We start from the raw sequence: 20979 nt of genomic DNA on the forward strand, positions 1-20979 counted from the left end.
AAATTTTGTTTTATAATAATAAATGTTGGAATTTGAAATATGTGAAAATATAAAAGTATTTTAAATATTTTGACACTTGAAAAAATATACACAAGAACTTCGTTTGATTTCAAGATATATGAGTGTGTGAAGAATAATAAGGAGGGTAGTCATTTTAAACAATGGATTTTTTGCTTCATTTCGAAAAAGCGGTCATTCGATAGATACGAAGAGTCATCATGTGGAAACAATATTTGTCTTTATTCATCTATTGAATCTTGGGACGGAGAAAAACATAAGGATCGGGGAATCAAATAAAAGAACAAAAATTTATCTATAATGAATGACACATAAACCATACATAAGTTTCTTCATACTCACATGATCCATGCATATACATTGACACTTTACTCAATGCATCACATACGCATGAATGGTTCATACCTTATCATTTGAATTGCAAATATCATATACTTATTCCCCCTCTTTATCTACCTTCAAGATTGGACCAATTACGATCTACGCATCGGTAAACAAACTGAAGACGATCACTTTCATTTCTATAGATCTACGCATCGGTAACCAATCCGAAGACGATCATTTTTAATTTCTATAGATCTACGCATCGGTAACCAATCCGAAGACGATCATTTTTTCTATAGCTACGCATCGGTAACCAATCCGAAGACGATCATTTTTAATTTCTATAGATCCATACGGTAACCAATCCGAAGACGATCATTTTCATTTCTATAGATCTATGCATCGATAACCAATCCGAAGACGATCACCTTCATTTCTGTCAATCTACGCATCGATAACCAATCCGAAGACGATTTTTCTGCATATCTAAAAAAATTTGCACCATTCTCACTTTAACATTTCAAATGCACTTTAACACATGTGTTTGTTATTGGACAAAATTTAGGTCCTTATATTTACTTATCTTTTACCTGATAACATGAAAACGAATACCATTTTGTTATTCATATTTTCATATTTTTCAAGTAAAATATAATTAAATAGGGGCAGCTGTAGTACCCTAATTTTGTCCATTTTGAAAACAAATATAAAAAAGGAAATGTGTATTTAAAAAAGGAAATAAAATAATTACAATAAATAATTTCATTATGTATTATAAGTTTACAATTTCAAATCTATTTAGAATGTTAAAACCAAATCAAATTACAAACTAAAATAAAGGCAAAATTATATAATTAAATAGGGGCAGCTTTAGTACCCTAATTTTGTCCATTTTGAAAACAAATATAAAAAAGGAAATATGTATTTTAAAAAGGAATTAAAAATAATTACAATAAATAATTTTATTATGTATCATAAATTTACATTTTTATCTAATTATATTTTAAATATAGTAATAATTGTTATTCATATTTAATAATAAAGAAAAATAAATATACTTAAGTTAAAATTAATCTTGCACAATTAATTATAGGTAACCGTTTTTTAACGGATGTCGTAGGTGCTAATACCTTCCCTACGCATAATCGACTCCCGAACTCAAAATCTAGTTTCGAAGACCATTTTTATATTTTTTATATTTTTAAGGGTTTCCCAATATTTTCCCTATTTTAAAATAAATTTTGGTGGCGACTCCATTGAATTCGAGAAACACTCGAAATTTTAGGCGGCGACAGTTATGTTAGAATGAATTAGTTGAAGGCTTCGATGAATAAATGCTCTAGAATCTATCCTACATGACATGACCTTTGATGAATACGCATGGGTGATTGATTGTTGGATTTGAGTTGACATGGTGCATATTTAAATGCAACATTTCACTAAAGTAATAATATAAAATGCAACATTTCACTTGCGTTTTTTTTTACTCAATCACACTTGCATATTTAGGATCTAGAAAAGTATTTAATTTTCTAGTTTAATTTAATTTTGCAACAACTAAAATATTTCTCAAACTAAAATAATAGATAATCTTATTTAATTGTCTTAATGTTATAATAGATTAATTAGATTCTTCAAAATACCCTTCATTAGAACTTAAATCATCGTAAAAATAAAATATGCTTTTGAAAAGGGAAATTAAATCAAAAGGAGTTAAGGTCATCACTAATAAGAGTGAAAATAGATTAAATTCAATGAAGTAATTTAATATAAATCTGATATGCTATCTATTAATAGATTTTTTTTTATTAATTTTATTTTATAATAACATTTCTAAATTATTTTTTTTTTACAAGAACACTCGTAAATTACCCTAATCAGGTAGTACAAATTTTATTCAATCAAATAATTTTTATATATTTGTGAAGCAACTTTCTACATACAACACATTTAATAATATATTATTTTTTATATGACATTATTAAATTAGTTATCCTTAACAAAATTTCTTATTAATGTAAAACTGATTACTTTTTCATGAGAGACTTTACTTTAAGTATATCAATTACTAAAATACAAATTTTTAGTTTACTAGATTATCCACAAACTGTATAATAACAATTAATGTCGTTGAGTCTGTGCCCTGTGCGAGAATAGAAAAACAATAATTTATATGTAAATTATAAAATTAAAATATTATTATAATTACAAAAAAATATAATAGAAATTTGATTTTACTTTTATAAATATAAATTAAAATAAAATGATTATCAAATTGAGCTGATAAAAATATATAATATAAATATTAAAGTTAAATTATTATATATCATTGTTATGATTGAAAAAATATACTACTTTTTTGTAAAATTATTGTTGCAATGTTAAAAAAAATAATTAAAAATTAAATTTATAAATTCTAATGATAAGAAATTTACATAAATTTTGTGAAGTATTTAGGTAAATTTTATAATTAAGTAAAATATAATAACTAATAATTCACCTGTGCCAAACACGAGTTATTATTCACTCCAAAAAACACATATAATTGTGTTATGATATTGAACTATATATTTCGTTATGTAAGGACAAAATAATGAAAATATCTAATAAATGTAGGTGTAACAAAAGAGTCGTATATTTTACAATACAATTATATGACTTTTGGATTTAAACTTGGAATCAATTAACATAATTAATTATTTACATGCCAAATTGTTTTTAATATGATCATATAACACTTCACTAAAATACATTTTTGTGATACATATTCATATTTTATATAATATTTTAATAAAGTTTACAAATTCAAATATAATTAAATAATAAATTTAAAATAAATATATTAATTCAATACATTTAAAAAAATTGAGTTAATCATATCTAAATTTTCAAGCAATATACTTCTTCCGTCTCAAAATAATATCGTATTTGTAAAAATTGTTTGTCCGAAAATATTGTCACTTTTGATTTTAAATGAAACTTTAATTATTTTTATCTAATTGTGCGCACTAATTAATATAATTTACTAATATGTGATAAAGATAAATTAGTAAAATAATTATTTCCTTTTATTCATTTATCATTTTATTTTAATAGGGATGTAATAGTCAAATACAATAAATATTGTGGGACCGATGGAAAATTTTGCATAAATTTTAGTATAATATCAATATTTATAGCTATTTGCATTGTATGTGTTTGTAGTGATTTAATGGATATATTGCAATGCATGTGATTGACTCTCTTAGAGCTGTCAAATGGATCTGCTCAATTCGAACACAATCAGTGTCATTTTAATTAATGATAATTTTTTAAAATAAAATAAAATAAATATTAATTATTAAAAAATACATTAATAAGAATGAAATAATAACTAATAAAATCATTTAATAATCACATTTAATATTAAAATACACGCATAAATATTTAATAATACTCGTTGTGTCTCAAAAATATATGCCATATAACAAAAGACAGGTGATTTAAAAAATGTAGTTAGTTTTGTATAGGAAATAAAAATTAAAAATGGTTAAATATATTCTTAATCCTTCAAAGCTTCTTTTTTTATGTCATATCACTAATAAGACTTTAAAATATTATTAATTTAATTATTTAATCTTAAATATTTATTAATTTAGCTATAACTTCAAATTAAAGATTACATTGTTAAATTATCTAGTGATATTTTAAAGTCTTAATAATGACATGTCCTAAAAAAAGTCAATTACTTAGTAAAAGAAATATAATATAATTTCTTTACTTTTCTTTTGCAGTAAATTTATAATTTTTTAACTTTTATTGGGTACCAATTTTTTTTATAGTATACAAATATTATATAGTAAAATAAGTGTATCATGAAAAAGTATATAATAAAAAAAATGTCAAATTTTGAGTGATTCAACATTTTTTATTTTTACTTTGAATATGTATAAAAAAATGACAAGTCTTTTTTTTATCCATGTATTATAATTAGAACCCTAGAAAATAAAAATGTTTCGTCTTTCTCAATTCTTTTACTCTTGTTACTGCTTCGTAAAAAAAATCAGATTATTTTTCATAAAAATCTTACTAAAAATTGATCTTCTATACTCTCATCTAAAAACTATTTCTCTTTTGTTAAAATAATTTTTGAATAGAATCTTATCATGGAAAATCATGTTAGTCGCTTCAAACATAATAAAATATATAATCATTATAAGATTTAAAATAAATTGATTAATATCTATATAAAAAAAATAATAAATTGATAATATCACGTCAAATATAATAAAATTCATTATTATTATATGATTTTATAAAAAAAATAAAGAACTTAAATAAAAAATATCATATCAAATTTAACCTTCGTAAAAGACATTCCAATTGTCAAAGACAACTCTAACTCGTGCCATGTATTTTAAAAATAAAAAATAAATAAATAGTAAGAACATGATATACAACTCAGCTATTAGCCTTATTACTAAAGCTTTACTTTCAAGTTGTATTAGCTTTTCAAAAACATGAACAACTTTTAAGTTGTTTTTTTACTCTAGAAGAACTTGTAAGTTAGTATTATATATTCTATCCTCATTATCAACGATCATATGACGTGAGACATGCTGCATAAATTTTATTATATAATAATATTTTTGGTATTCTGTAGGTTCTGTAAAGGAAACCCCTACTCTTTTTATAATCTACGATATATACTATATTATTTTATTTATTTATTTCCTTTGCATAAGATTCAATTTCAGTAAAAATAAATTCGGTACATATTTCAGTCAGTTTTATTTAATAAATAAGGATAATTATTAAAAAATGATTAATTTATATTAAAACTATAAATTATTTATATATAAACTTATACATTTACATTTTGGCTAATGTAGACTTGAAAGTTTGGGTCTACCTTTGCATATAATTAATGAACGATAAATTTGTAAACTAATTCATATGCAAAATTTATTATATTTTTTTAATCTTAAAAGAGATAATAAATACTATTATAATTAAATAATATAATTACCATATTTCGAATTTTAAACCTTAAACATGTAGTTCAACTTAATAAAAACAATATTTATCAGTTAACTTAAAATTTGAAAATAATTATATTTTTTCTTTAATTTCTATGTAATTTGCTAATGTGACTTGTGTATATGATTGACATAAGTAATTTTTTGAAATTATTGTCATTAATAGTATATGAAAATAGAAAATAAAATAATTAAAAAAAGAGACACTACTAGAAATCTGCATTTTACCTGCGGCTTTTCCTGCGGATTTAAGCAACAATTCCGCAGGAAAGCATGTTACCTGCGGATTTTCTGGCGGAACGTTATCCCCACGTAAAACCTTCGTGGATAATTGTTACCTGAGGATTTTAGTATCCGCAGGAAAATTAAATAAAATCCGCAGCAACGTTTAAGAAAACTTTAGGCATTTTCTTACGACGTTTCATGCAGAAATATTTGCAGCACAGTTCCTACAAATATATTTCGTATGAAAATCTGCATGTATATCCATACGAAAATTTGCCCCAACAATATGTTTCGCATTAAAATCCGCAGGTAATTTCGTATAAAAATAATTTTCAAAAAGGAATCTGCATGCTTAAATTTCCACATTAAACGAATTTGTCTGATTTTTTATTTATATAAAAATTTTAACTAAAAATATATGAAAATATTATTATAAATACATTTTTAAAATATTTAATATTAATCTTCAATTAAAATACTATTGCAATAATCCAAAACAAAATTTATATCATGTTTTGAAATCAAATCAAAACTAAATATTTATTAAAGCATGATCCAACTATTGTGATAATTCTAAACAAAATTTATATAATGTACATAAATCATATTGTGATAATTCTAAACAAAATTTATATCATGTTCACAAATCATAACTAAGTATTAATTAAAACATGATCCATAGAATTGCGATTTCTTTTATTTATCTCAGATTTTTTTTGGAAATTAGCGGAATTCCAAATTGCCTTCAATTGTTCCCACATTCTCTCTCCCATCCAAGTAGGCTTATTTTCCAAATCTTTACGCGCATCTTGCATTAGTTGCGACATCTTAGCTGCACTCCGTTTTTCAAAGTTGCGTCGCACCATGTCGTTCAAAGTTAGGGGGCCATGTAAACCTTTTTTGTAATGGAAAAAACAGAAATAATGGGAGAAGATAAACAAAATAGATGAACAAAACATAAACAATATCTTACACAAATCAGTCTAGGAATCAGGCTAGTTGAGAAATTAAAAACCATACAATACATAAACTAACTAATTAATTAACCAAACAAATTACAGCATATATGGGAAAGAACAAGAAACAAGAAACAGGAAACAAGAGAAATAATAAAAAAAAAATGTCTATTCTAAATGCATACAGTTTTTGGAGCCATATTAAGTTATGAACTCAAGATTTATGGTATATAGGCAGGAAGCATAAATATAGAGTTCTGTTTTCTAACAACTCAATATAGAGTTGATGGCTAGTTAAAAAACAGATAGAGTTGGTTTATATATGCATATTTACAAGCATGGCTGTTTGCGTGTATGTATAGGTGAAAGGAAGAGATCATTCATTATTAAGATTTTAAGGGTCAGTTGTTGATAAATAGAGCCTCCATTGTATTTGCAAGAATATGAAAGTTTGATTATCATAATAGAAAATTAAGCTTTTATTACTACTAATGAAGTTGTATGGGTTTTCAAGTATTTATCTTTTGCTCGTAAGATTTCTTGTAGCAACCTTAAATCTATTAACCTGTTTCCATCTTTACCTAGCAGTCTGGTAAATTTTGAGCTAAACATAGTCAAAAGCAAAACTAATAGAACAATTAATCTAGTACGTTTTTTGCTTGACTAGCCACTGACTAATAACAAACAATTCTCACCTGAACGCAGAAGAAAACATGATAAATGTGAGAGTGAGTATAAAAATTTAGGTCTTGGCTAGCACTGACTAAAAACAAACAATTCTCACCTCAACACACAAACAAAACATGGTAAATATGTGAGTATCAAAATTTAGGTAGAGTCATTTCTTCCTAAAATATGCCAACACTCAGCAACTTAATTCTCTGTTAATTTCTTCCTATTTCATTCAAAGGTCTCCAAAACATCACAATATACTTAAGAGTTAATGTTTATAAACATGATGATAACACATGATTTTTTGGTGTATTAATTGGGCTCTCATGAAACAGATTTTCTCTGATCCATATCCTTACAAGACAATAGTTGGTGTATTACAATATGCCACTTTGACCCGGTTGGAGAGTTTTTATACTGTCAACAAATCTACTAATTTGTCTCCCAGCCACTTGAGACTCACTGGTGTGTGCTCGAAAGAATCCTACAGTCTTGAAGCCTAACAATTTACAGTGGCACCTATTTCTTCTGTGCTGATCTCATGTTGTACACTCACACTAAACATAAGCTAGACTTGTTTTTGTCAGGAAGAAACTTATCAACAAGTATCTCCCTGTCTATCACAATCCTGCACATGATCAACAGCCAGACACATTCACCAAGTCTCATTGTACTTCTATATTCACCAATGATCGCCTATTTATCAACATTCACCAATTTGATAATTTATATACATCTAAGAATTGGAACAGACACCTCAAACTGAACAGAATATAATTTCAGTTAACATGAAAATTATCTCTCAATAGTCCCATTGGGACTTTTTCATCCACTAAACAATTAAAACCATTGTCGTAGCAAAGTTAAAGCCAACTCTATCAAAATTTCAGCACATCCCTGCTCCCAACCAAAAATAATCTCATACTAGCAATACACTTCAAGCACAAGCCAACTACCATAATCTGACTACATGTATTATCAGCTACTGAAGTTTATCTTCTTTCAAGAAAACACTATATATAATTGCATTTATGAGACAAATAAGTCTAGATAGATTAATGCGGGATGTGTTTGTATCTAGCATAATTATGGTTGGCAGAAAATCAGTTGAATGTAGTAATATTACCTTAACCTCAATTGCTTAATCTTAGTGACTAATTAAGAGGATTCAGATTGAGTGCAGTCGGTAAATTTGGATCGTTAGGAGGAAAAGCAACAGATTTTTTTAAACTGAGTCTTATGAAATGAAACATGCATCAACACTATCGTAAATTGGGAGAGCTAGATCACTCACCTTTCCTGACTTGTGATCAGGTATATTGAAGCTCAAAGCTACTTTTTTACAACGGAAAACATCGTTCAAAGTCACTTTTGTAGATACCTGAGAAGGTAAATCAAAGAAACACGATTATAATCGAGAGATGGTAAAAACTTTAATCAAGCATCATACTAACTACTGGTTTTAGTTCAAATCGCAGTACATAATTGAACCAGTTTTAAACTTTTAGTTAGTTTGAACTTTTGCTTAAATCTCTAATCAAAAGATTAAGAGCAGTAGTAGTATCTGTACAATAAATATAAAAGGAAACATATTTGATTGAAAAATAAAAAGACCTCTACTTCTTACATTAGAGTATGTATCAACTTTCACATCCACTATAACATTTCCACTCTTGTAAAGTGTATTTATGTCACCCGAGAAAAATTGATCCTTCTTCAACCCTGTAGCAGTAAGGCCCTGCCAAAGGGAAAATTGGCACGGTACAACATTAGTTAGGACAGACTAAAGGTAACATTAATATGCATCCTCTTTCGATAGTCAGCACACATAATTTGCTATTTAGATATTTACAATACATGGTCTTCTAATGTTTAGCATATGTGGTGTAGTACCTTAAATAGAATAAACAATGATTCCTAGTAAAAAAAAAACATTGTTGTCAAATAGCCGCTATAGCGGCACTATATCGCTATAACAGAGTGGAATTTGAACACACCGCGATCGTTCACTGATATGCTATTTAGTACAGAGTATTATCGAATAACTGCTATTGCGGCGCTATAACACTATAGCATAGCGGAATTTGAACAAACCGCTATTTTCTGCGATTCGCAATTGACAACATTGAAAAAAACAATATGGTGTCTTTAAGTAAATGTAATACCACAACCAGTGATGTTTGATTATAACAATAAAAACACATCTTCATATTTCAACGACATCAATCAATTATGTATTACTATTATATCAAATATATGCATTCGTCATCTCGGCTTTTTTTCACTAGATGGTTTAAAAAGAAAAATGTATATGTGTGCTATTAGAACTATGGCATACGCAAGCAGAAAGGATTTTATATTTACTAGCATCAACTAAAATGAGAAATTGAACAGTCTACTTATAGGCAAAATAAAAATTAAAAAAACTGGAATATGAATTACCAATCCACTGGAGCTAGGAATGGACAGGCTAAACTTGTGGTCGAAGTTATAATCCTTGTACAAGAGGTCTGCATAAAAATAAAAATAAATTGACAACTTAATACCCATCACATATATAATTTAGAAAATTTATATGTGACTTGATAGAATGATAGGAAACATAAAATAGCTTGGCAACAATGAAAAACCTAGATGTTTGGCCATAAATGTCTTCTAATATAATCATAAAGGGGGAAAATGATATAGGAAAATAAATAGTGAATTGTAATGCTGCAGGAATAATACCGCTTGCCCTTTTATACTATAGTTTCTAGATTTGAAAATGAAAATAGAAGAAAGAAAGACATGAATTTCAATCAATAAAACTTCAAATAAATTTTAAAATGATATCTAATTAAGTTTTGAATAATAGAGAGAAATCCAAATACACCTACAATAAAAACTAACTACCAAGACTAACAACCTTTAAGTTGGTGACTATGACCAGCAGTATCAAATGTAGTATGTGAGATCAAGTTAGAAACATCATTTCCTAAACATACACAATAACAAATTGGACATTCAAAACCCTAAGCGAAGTTAAAATTAGCTTCAACCCAAATCTCTGACTCTAAACAAACACAATATCAAGTGAACCAGAAAAACAAATTGAAATGTACCACGATTAATGTCACAAACTAACGAGAAAGTAACATTAGTGATAGAATCAAATACCTTTATAAATTGAAACTGAAATCGGCTTAAAAAGCTGGGAAAGATTTGAGGAATGGGAAGCACAAATCAACGTAAATGAGAAGCAAGCGTGAAGAATCTGTGGGAGAGAAAATGAAAATATGATAAGCCAATCCACAATTTTGAAGAAAGCGGCGGTATTACCAAGCGGCGGAGGAGGAGGAGAAAGCGGCGGCCGGAGATCGGAAGCGACGTGAGACTGAAAGAAATCTGTCTTTCTGAGTTGTGATGGAGTCTCACAAATTTTTTTCAGGTTTTCGCTTAGTTGTGTGGGCCTACGCGCGGCCCAATTGTGCTGATCCAAATTGTGATGGCATCTTTTATTTTATTTTTAAGTTTGTTTTCCTACTCCTAATCTTCTCAAAAATTTTAAATTTTGTCCGAATTACTATTTTTTGTTTGATTTTTTTAAAATATTTTAATATATGCTAACAAATTAAAATAAAATCAGATATTTCGCACATACCTCCTTTCAAAATATCAGAAATTTTTTCATATAAATAATTACCCGGTATTAATATTAATATATATACATCAAATTTTATAAGAAAATGTTGAAAAGTACGAGTAAAAAGTTTCTAAGAAGTTTCACGAATAAATTACGAGGATTTAAAATTTAAATTGGAAAAATTATCATAGAAAACACATCTATAACACATTGTCAGATTTTTCATCATAATAATAAGCATTAAATATTTAGATTTATACTAACACTAATCTAGAAGTCTATACATTGCACTAAGTAAAAATGAGATCACAAATATTTGATAATTACAAATTATTTTAAATAAAATTGAATATGAAATTGTGTTTATTAATATACATATCTCAAATAAATTCAACATAATAATTGTATTTTCACTTTGAAAATTGAAATTTCTATACCAATAGAAGGAATATCAACTTTTGTAGTAATATTTTCTTTAATTTTTATCTTTTATTTTTAGGTATTATTGATTATGGTATACTATGACTAAGTAATATTTTCATTATGGTATAATGAATAATTTTTATTTTATAATTAAAAAATAATGATGAGATTTTTATTTTATAAAAATTCGCAAGACAATCCGCAGGAAACTACCTGCGGCATTTGCTGCGAATATTTCCAGCGGGCAACATTCCGCAGATAAATCCTCAGGAAAATTGTGACGTTTGCTGCGGATATATAGTCGCAAGTAAATCCGCAGCAAATGAAAACATTACCTGCCGTGTTACCTGCGGAATCTGACACCGCAGAAATTTTCCTAAAATAATTGTGAGCCGCAGGAAAATCCTTGGGTATTACCTGCGGATATTTATCCGCAGGAAATTCCGCAGGTAAAATGCTAATTTCTAGTAGTGAGAGTAATTAATAAATAGTAGCTGTATAATAGAAAAAGCAACAGTAATACTTTATTGCTATTGTAAAATGGTATATAAAATGAGACTATTGTTTTTTGCTTTATTACTGAATTTATTTAGCTATAATAATTTATGTGGAGGGAGAAATGGTTTTTGGTTTTTTAGGCAATTTATTGATTCAGTGTATCAAATTTTCCATGCAATAAATATATAACATATAAATATACTTTTGTTAAAAAAACATATAAATATACTTTGAAAATAGTTAAGTTTTCCATGGCTAATTAAAAATAGTTAATGCAATGTAACATTTTAAAAATTTCAAATAAGTAATAATGAGAAAATATTTTTGGAAACTAGATACTTAAAAATGAACGTGATGATTAATGATTAATGCATGTAATAAAGATTTATATCACTATACAGTATAAATACCCTAACTTAGTTTAAGTGTGAATATATTGTCAGAAAATAAAAAGTGAATAGTACTAAAATGAAAATGAACAAGTTAGTGTGGGCACGATCATTAACAGTTTTTCTTGTTTTATTTTTTGAAAGAGTTATATTAATTGCAGCAACTGTGAATACAATATCCAGCCGTGTTTGCATTTGGAGACTCAATCCTTGATACTGGAAATAATAAGTTTAGAGTTATTAACTCAAATTTTTGGGCTCTAATGGTTGAGTGTTATAACTTGAAAGATAAAAGATTTAATTTTAGAATTATGATGTGGTTGGATAAATTTTGGTGGTGAACAAATTTTTATAAATCTTTATGTTTATGTAATTAGCTCATTGAGTCTCGAAAAAGGAATCAAGATCGTTGACCCCGAGTTAGTGGTGGGGAGAACTCTCATATATTAATGTTGTTATGGTGATTACAGAAAAATAATTTTTCTTAGTTTATGCCTTTCTAAAAATAGTTGTTATGAGTGATGATCAAGAATGTATATATGTGATTATCAAATATTTGAACTTGTGTTTTAAGGAAAATTAGTGAATTGTGATTTCAAGTTTTTATAATGTATACTTTTAATTTTTAGAAAAGTTTACATCATTTTAATTAAAGTTTCACGTTTATTAAATAAAGGTTAAAGTCTTGAGTTAGAATTTCATTTTTTTTAAAGATTCCAAGTTTCATGAATTAAAATACAAATTTTATTGATACGAAAACAAAGAAAAAAATATATAATATATTTTAAAAGAAATGAAACTATTTCAAAGAGTTAGAACTTTGAAACTAGAAAAATATATATTGATTTTGTGTGTGTGTGTGTGGTCATATTGTTATGAGGTAAATACTTTGATTGAATATTTAGTCTATAAAAATGTAGTAGATCAAATTTGTAGTTATTTGAAACAAAAAAAAAAATAGTTATGAAAAATTAGAGAAAATTGTGGTTGTGTGAAAAATTTTGAGAAAAATAATTTAAGACATTTGAATGATTCTTAGTGAATTCTATGAGAAATTGAAAGGATGTTAACTTCTAAAAATATATTTTATATGTTGAAAGTGTGTATAAAGGATAATAATACTATTAGTCCTTACATGTTTTAAACTCTTTCAGTAAACATACGTTAGGGGATTAGGAGTAAAAAAAAGTTTGTAAGGTAGCTAAAGTCTCGAGGATTAATTTTACAAAGTCAAACACTATTTAATTGAAGGTGTTGATACGAGCTAGATTTTTGTTGTGTTTGATTGTGGTAGTGATAGTTGTTGAAAAAAAACTATAATAGACGTAAAGGCTCCTTCCAATTTTTACATTTGCACATAGGAACCATATATGTGTAATTGATGTGTGAATATGTGATGGTTAATATTGACATGATTATGCATTTATGATTGATACTATGGGTTGCTACATGTTATGAATTTTATTGATGGGAATATGTTTTGAGTATGCTATGTGAAAATGATGAAAAATTATTAGTGTGTAATGAGTATTAATAGCTGCATTTACATAATGATTGTTGTGAAAGACTCAAAGTATGCTCATACATTTTATAATTAGTTGTGACCGTGATGGGTCACAATATTAGTGGTGTGACCGCGATGGGTCACATGATGGTTCCATGAGTTGTTTGGTTCATCTTATTGGCACGCGAGTCATGTTTGTTATGATATAATATATGTATATACATGCTTTGTTATTGTTTTTTATCATGCCAAAACCGTTGAGTGTTTATTGTTTTTCTTCTCGACATAATTGTTAAATGTTAATTATTAATTTCAGTTGATGGTTCTTTACATTATTGTGGAAATTGGATTTTGCCTTCAGAAGATACTCGAACTCTTTCTACCGACTGTTACCCTGCAACAGAAACGTCTTTCGACTTCCTTGACTAAAATTCATCAACTGCTTGGGCATACGATCCTATCTCAAGCAGAGCTATGTATACGGGTCAAGTCAGAGCTCCCACTTTCGATGAATGATATTCTATTGAATGTCTCTAAGCTAATGAGTTATTCTAAGATTCCTGCGCCACCAAAGCCACTTATCTCGTGGGTGGACCAGACTTATGAGAAAATTGATCCCTCTATAACTGATGAGGAGGAGGAAATTACTTCGAATAGAGATAAAGCGTTAGAACAAACTTGTGCACTATGTGGAGGTCACCCTTGTTATTGTAGTTGTTAGTGGATGACCAAATTAGTTTTTGTTGTATAGCGCCTTAGTGTTTTACTTTTGGTGGATGTACTTGTTTTGTTTTGGGGTGATTTTATCTATGACATATCTTGACAATTGATTTTCTGGTGGGTCCATGTTCTATTTTTTTTTTTTTTTGACGAGGCCATTGGGGGATAATATTCTTCGAACAATACTTCTGTGCAGGTGTTTGTCGAGAATACCCTAATGGTATGAGTGATGCCTTATAGGTCTCATAGCAACGATGTATTTTCTATTTGTATATTTTGGATTATTGTTCCAAAAGCTATGTTAGCTTGATTGTATATATGATGTAATTATTTATGACTCTTGTCGTTTTGTGTTACAACGTTTTATTTTATTAAGTTGTTTTAAAAAAAATACACTCTCACTTTTAAAGACCGGAGTGTTACGGCAAGGCTAGTGGTGGATTGAGAACAATTGAGATGAAAGCCTATTAAGAGTCTCAAATTTTAAAGGGAATTATAATTTTTTTTTATTTCAGTAATATATAAATATCCGCTTAATAGAAGATTTAGACTATGTAGTCCACTGTATTTAAGAATATTTTAAATTTTATCTAATATTAAGGATTAGATTCTCTATAATAAAAATTAAAATATGATGTAATCATCTAAAAACTTGTTAAAATCTGATTAATCTTTTAATCTCTATCTATTTTAAATCTATCTATTTTAAATTTTATTTTGACAAAAATAGAAAATTATTTTTGATCTTAATTATAATTGAATTATTAATAATTAAAAAACAAAAATAAATTTGAATAATTACAAATACATTATTTTTTTTATTCGTTCAAGATACCTAAATTTCAATGAAGCCTAGTCCGGATAGTTTTTCCTATGAGATACATTAACAAATAATGAATATTTAAATTTTCAATTAATGTATTTTATTCAATTACCAAATTTATGTAAATTAAATATTTTATCTTTGATATTTCCAAGTATAATAGTTTTTTTTTAAATTGTATCATTAAATTAAAATCATAAATAGGGATATAATTATATTTTTTTAATAACAATACATTATTATTTTATATGGAATAGACTATTCCATATAAAATAATAATGTATTGTTATTAATAAATGTTTCCTTCAATTATTTTTATATTAGAAAACTGAGTTATAATTAGTTAATAAAAATTGATGTACCAAATAAGTCTACTTTTGATGACTATATTAAAAATTAATTGTTTCTTATGAATAATTTATTTGTCATTTTACACAATTGTATAAAATTTAAAATATAGAAACTTGTTTTAATTGCGATAAGGATAAAGTTAATTAAAGAGATAACTATGTGAGAATGTTACGTCACATATACGATGGAAATTAAAGATAAAAATTAACCTGTAAAAAGTAACGAAGATGGGTGATAATATGTTTTTGTTCACAATCATGCGGACCCTTAAGTAAAAACTTTTTGGTTTTTTTGACAATTTATTGATTCAGTGTATCAATTTTTCCATGCAATAAATATATAACATATAAATATACTTTAAAAAAAAACGTTAAAATAGTTAAGTTTTGCATGGCTAATTAAAAATAGTTAATACAATGTAAGATTTTAAAAATTTCAGATAAGTAATAGTGACAAAATATTTTTGGAAACTAGATACTTAAAAAGAAACGTGGTGATTAATGATTAATGATTAATGCATGTAATAAAAATTTATATCACTATACAGTATAAATACCCTAACGTGTGGTTTAAGAGTGAATATTTTGTAAGAAAATAAAAAGTGAATAGTACTAAAATGAAAATGAACAAGTTAGTGTGGGCACGATCATTAACAGTTTTTCTTGTTTTATTTGTTGAAAGAGTTATATTCATTGCAGCAACTGTGAATACAAAATATCCAGCAGTGTTTGCATTTGGAGACTCAATCCTTGATACTGGAAATAATAACGATCTTTTTTCAGTTACTAAGTCCGATTTTTCTCCTTATGGAAAAGATTTTGATGGAGGTGTGGCTACCGGAAGATTCGGAAATGGCAGAGTTCTATCTGATTTAATAAGTAAGTCATATATATGATAATGGTCAGCCACGTTAAAACAATATGCATACTAGTAATAATAATAATAATATAAATAATATGTTTTTGTGTGTGTTAATTTAGCGGCGGCTATGGGAGTGAAAGACACATTACCAGCATATCTAGATAAAAATTTACAAGATAAAGATCTTCCTACTGGAGTATGTTTTGCATCAGCTGGTACAGGGTTTGACGATACTACTGCACACCTTCAAGTATGTACTAGTAATAAATGCATTAATTAATTAATTTCAATCAATTCTTTTTATCTTAAATTAATTAATTATATTATGGATAATATTGTATATATGTAGAATGTATTGTCAATGGACACTCAATTGAAACATTTTCAAGATTACATTGGAAAGCTTAGAGCAGCTGTTGGAGCAGATAATGCATCTAGTATCATATCCAACGCTTTGTATGTGATATCAGGAGGAAACAATGACGTGGCAATCACTTATACTTTTACATACAAACATTTCATTTCTTTTCCTAAGTATTCCTCTGATTTAGTTGAGGCACAACGAAATTTTCTCAAGGTAATTGATGAGATAATTCAATTTAATTTAAATAATATTAATATGTGATTACTAATTTAATTTAATTTATGGATTGATTTGATGAAAACAGAGTTTATATCAACTAGGAGCACGACATGTGTGGGTTCTAAGTACACTACCATTGGGGTGTTTACCTATAGTTAGATCAATATTGGGAGGACCTTTAAGGGTAATTGTAGATTACGAGAATGGGTTAGCACAACAATTCAATGGCATGTTAGCTAGTGGTGTTTCTAACCTTAAAGCCACCCTTCCCGATTACGATGTTAAATTTGTTGATGTCTATTCTCCTATGTTTCGTCTCATATTGAATCCTGGAGCTTCAGGTAATTCATTCAATTCCATTACTACTCTATTATTAAACTAATATATATGTACAAAATAATTGATTAAAGAAATACTAAATAAATATTTCAGGATTCATAGACACGTGGAGTGGGTGTTGTGGAACAGGGACATTGGAAATGGGACCATTGTGCAACGTATTGTGTATTCCATGTTCAGATAGATCATCCTACTTTTTCTGGGATTCTGCTCATCCTTCAGAGAGAGCTTATCAACTCACTCTCGCTTTGATGCTACAAAATCTAAATTATGATCTTACCAATTATAATATTTCTAAGGCTCTTGGTCCTTTGAATGTAACAAGTCTTAATTTAATTTAATTGATAATTTTTATTTTTATGAAATATTGGACTATTTATGTACCCAAAATACGTACGATAGCCTTGTAATTCTTCTTATTAATATATTTCTTATCTTGTCTTTCTTATTTGTCCTTCATATATCAGTCATTCATTCTTAATCTTCAGATTAATTTGCTAATATTAAATATCATATGTAAAGTCATTCTACCAAAATAGAGAAATTTTAATATTAAATTTGCTAACATCATCAAAAGAATCGAAATCAAAACTATAGTTGAAATTAACTAGCTCGTTGCTTGATTAAATCCTTGTTCTATTATGAATATAGATTGGCACTTTTAGTAAGTTGTTTTACTTTTTCTTTAAAAATGAACCATAATATTGAACAAAGCAAAGAATAAATAAGAAACAATCATATGTAACTATAATATAACTAAACATTTTATTGTAATGGATTTGAGTATCTCTTATACTCCATTGATATCATTTTGTTTATAAAAAACAATATGACTTTATAAGCAAAATGATATTAAGAAAGTACAAGTATATGTCTAGGTTGGAAAACGGAAAAACAAATATATTTTATATATGATGTTGTTTTTAAATTTGGTTGTTGGGAAATCCTTTCTAGAATGAGTTTTGAGTTCTCCTTCTACTCTGGTTAATATATTTGTTTAAAAAAAATATAAATAACCTTGATGGCAGATTTTTTTATTTGAATTACCTTCGATTTTTTTTAGATATACTAAATAATTTAGGTAACCCGTTTTTTTTACATCAATTAATTAAGTTAACCATTTCATTAAAAAATAATAATAATTTAGGTAACCTTGGCGTTTAGATTTTCTTAATTTGAATACTTATAAATAAAATGAGTAGTTGTTAGTCTATAATTTTGGGAATTGAAAAAAATATGAATTTTGATTATTTTCTTCAAACTATTTCAAATATATGAGTTCAACAGCTTAAAGGACAAAATTAAAATCTTGTAATTGTGCGAGTTAATGACATTATAAAAATTAATTAACCTTAACAAAATTTCTTATTAAATGTAAAACTGATTACTTTTTTAGGATGGAGTTTACTTAGGTTGAAAAGATTCTAAATAATTGACAAAAATAAAATAAAATAAAAGATTCCAAATACATTTAATGATTTAATGATATGTTATATTATTAAGTATATTAATTACTCAAATGCAAACTTTTAGTTTACTGAACTGTTCATATGAGTTGTTAGTCCGACCAATGATAAAAGTTTGACCTAATAATTTCAACATATAAAGATTTAATTTCCTCACAAAATGACAATTAATAACTACTTTAATTAATAATTTTTTTTAAAAAAATGTTAATTGCTCAAAAATATTTTTTTATGACTGAAATAATAAATATTAAATTATTTAATGATACTCCTTTTGTCTCAAATTATATGTCAATTTAATAATTTTACATAAATAAAAAAATATAGTTAATTGTGCAAAGAAAAAAGAAATTATGAATTGTTTTACAAAAGTATCATTAATTAATAGTGCAGAAAATTAATATAAATTAAAAGAATTAGTAAAGATAGAGTAATAAATTGTAAAGGACAAAATTGGTAAAAAATATTAATGTTTCGTTGTTAGTGTGAAATGACTAATTTGGGCCAAATATATTTAACTAAAATGACATATGATTTGGGACATATTATATTTTTTTAAAGTTAATCATGCATTAATCAATTGTATTTATCAAAGTTAATTCATGCATTAATTTTTTAAAAGTTACTATATATATATATAATAATAATAATTTATTATATTTTAGCTTTTAATGATTTACAAATAATATAAATAATTTTATTATGATATATTTTTTAATTATAAAATTTATTTGTCATGAATTTTAAAAAATTTATAAATACAAATTAACGGTCAAACAATTCAAATAGTGTCGTAGTGGATCAACCAATTACCCACTGATTCAATATTTTGATGGAGTCAACAATTGAATTAAACCAATGTAGAAATTGAAAAGGCATTAATATATATGAATTGATCAAAAAATTTAATGGTTAATGTACTTACATTTTCATTTTCTACCGTTAATGTCTTTTTAGTTTCAACTATTGTTTACAAAGTATTGAGTTAACGAGTAATTAGTTGAATCAGTGGGACACTAGTTGTACTATATGATTTTCAACCTAATTTATAATTAAATTTTTTAAAAATTAATGAAAATAAATTTCATATTTAAAATTTTCTAATAATAAATATATTTATTTTATTTATAAGACATGAAAAACTACAATATAATAACTTTTTTTTTTATAAATTTCTTTTTGAATTTTAGGAGAAATATACTTTGAATTATATGAAACATTCTCTAGCACTACTTTTACAAGTTCATCATTGTATGATGCTAAGAGTTTGATCATTTCAAGAAAGTTACCTCTATTTTTTGATCCTAGGGATTCGTTGTGGCCACGAAAAGCACAAGCTTGAAATGTGAGCCAGCGAATTGAATTAATAGAGCTTTTGAGACGAAGTCTATTTTTGTTGATGAAATTAACACTATGCACATTAAAGACATTTATGATGTACATAGATTGATTGCACAAGTCTTTTTCATTTAGTGGAGTTTACTACATAAATTACATAATGTTAATAATAAATTATGCTATAAAATAAATAAGAATCAAATATGATATAAAAAAATTATTCAGATATGTCAAACTCAGATTAAAGACAAACCACATATATTGTAAAAGAAAAATAATATACAACAACAATAATGAAGATATATGCGGAGAGCTTTTGTTTCAAATATGAATTATATACATAATGAAGTTAATTGTATTTTCTTTGTCTTGTGTGTTAATTTTTTTTTAATTGGTTAGCTTTTGTTTCATGACAGTTTTAAAATATATGTCAATATTTTGAAGATAAATTTTAAATGTGAGATTTAAAGTAACAAAAAATTTCAGTTGATTACTTACCAAAAAACTACGTTGATAGGGAGAGTCCAAGTGAAGAGGTGAAGCGACAGAGAGCAATATGAACATATATAGAACTCATAGGATAGGAGGGAGAGGAAGGGAGGGAGGGATTAAGAAAGGAGAAATTAAAAAGGCGGATGTTAGTTTCTCAAAACCATAAAAGTTTGAGGGATAATTTAGTAATGATCATTATTATTATAATAATCTATCTTTATTACTTAAAAAAAAAAAGATGGAGAGGGAGACGAACAAGAGAAATTAAAAAAAGTTAATTTCTTAAAACCAGAAAAGTTAGAGGGATATTTTTGTAATTATCACTATTATTTTAATAATCTATTTTTATTATCTGTA

General features: G+C 26.4%; 1 protein-coding gene and 1 long non-coding RNA gene across 2 annotated transcripts; one reads left to right on the top strand and one right to left on the bottom strand.

Moving 5' to 3' along the window:
• Positions 1-8444: 8444 nt before the first annotated feature.
• Positions 8445-9784, bottom strand: LOC101502021 (uncharacterized). The gene is made up of 3 exons (XR_012162875.1): positions 9656-9784; positions 8841-8951; positions 8445-8594 (listed from the first exon to the last, which is right to left on the bottom strand). It is a non-coding gene; the product is annotated as an uncharacterized lncRNA (long non-coding RNA).
• Positions 9785-16165: 6381 nt separating this feature from the next.
• On the top strand, positions 16166-17667 carry LOC101502350 (GDSL esterase/lipase At1g73610-like). Its single transcript, XM_004499240.1, has 5 exons — positions 16166-16421; positions 16524-16654; positions 16754-16981; positions 17073-17328; positions 17420-17667. The coding sequence occupies exons 1-5, from the start codon at positions 16166-16168 to the stop codon at positions 17665-17667; spliced, it is 1119 nt and encodes a 372-aa protein (XP_004499297.1).
• Positions 17668-20979: the final 3312 nt, after the last annotated feature.

Source organism: Cicer arietinum, chromosome 4 (assembly GCF_000331145.2).
Source record: "Cicer arietinum cultivar CDC Frontier isolate Library 1 chromosome 4, Cicar.CDCFrontier_v2.0, whole genome shotgun sequence".
NCBI classification, from domain to species: Eukaryota; Viridiplantae; Streptophyta; class Magnoliopsida; order Fabales; family Fabaceae; genus Cicer; species Cicer arietinum.

What these genes read in the sequence shown, in the direction of transcription:
- LOC101502350 (XM_004499240.1), top strand. Translation starts at nt 16,166, where the DNA reads ATGAACAAGTTAGTGTGGGCACGATCATTAACAGTTTTTCTTGTTTTA. An exon ending in AGTTCTATCTGATTTAATAA is followed by an intron (nt 16,422 to 16,523) that starts GTAAGTCATATA and finishes GTGTTAATTTAG; the next exon opens with CGGCGGCTATGGGAGTGAAA. An exon ending in ATACTACTGCACACCTTCAA is followed by an intron (nt 16,655 to 16,753) that starts GTATGTACTAGT and finishes GTATATATGTAG; the next exon opens with AATGTATTGTCAATGGACAC.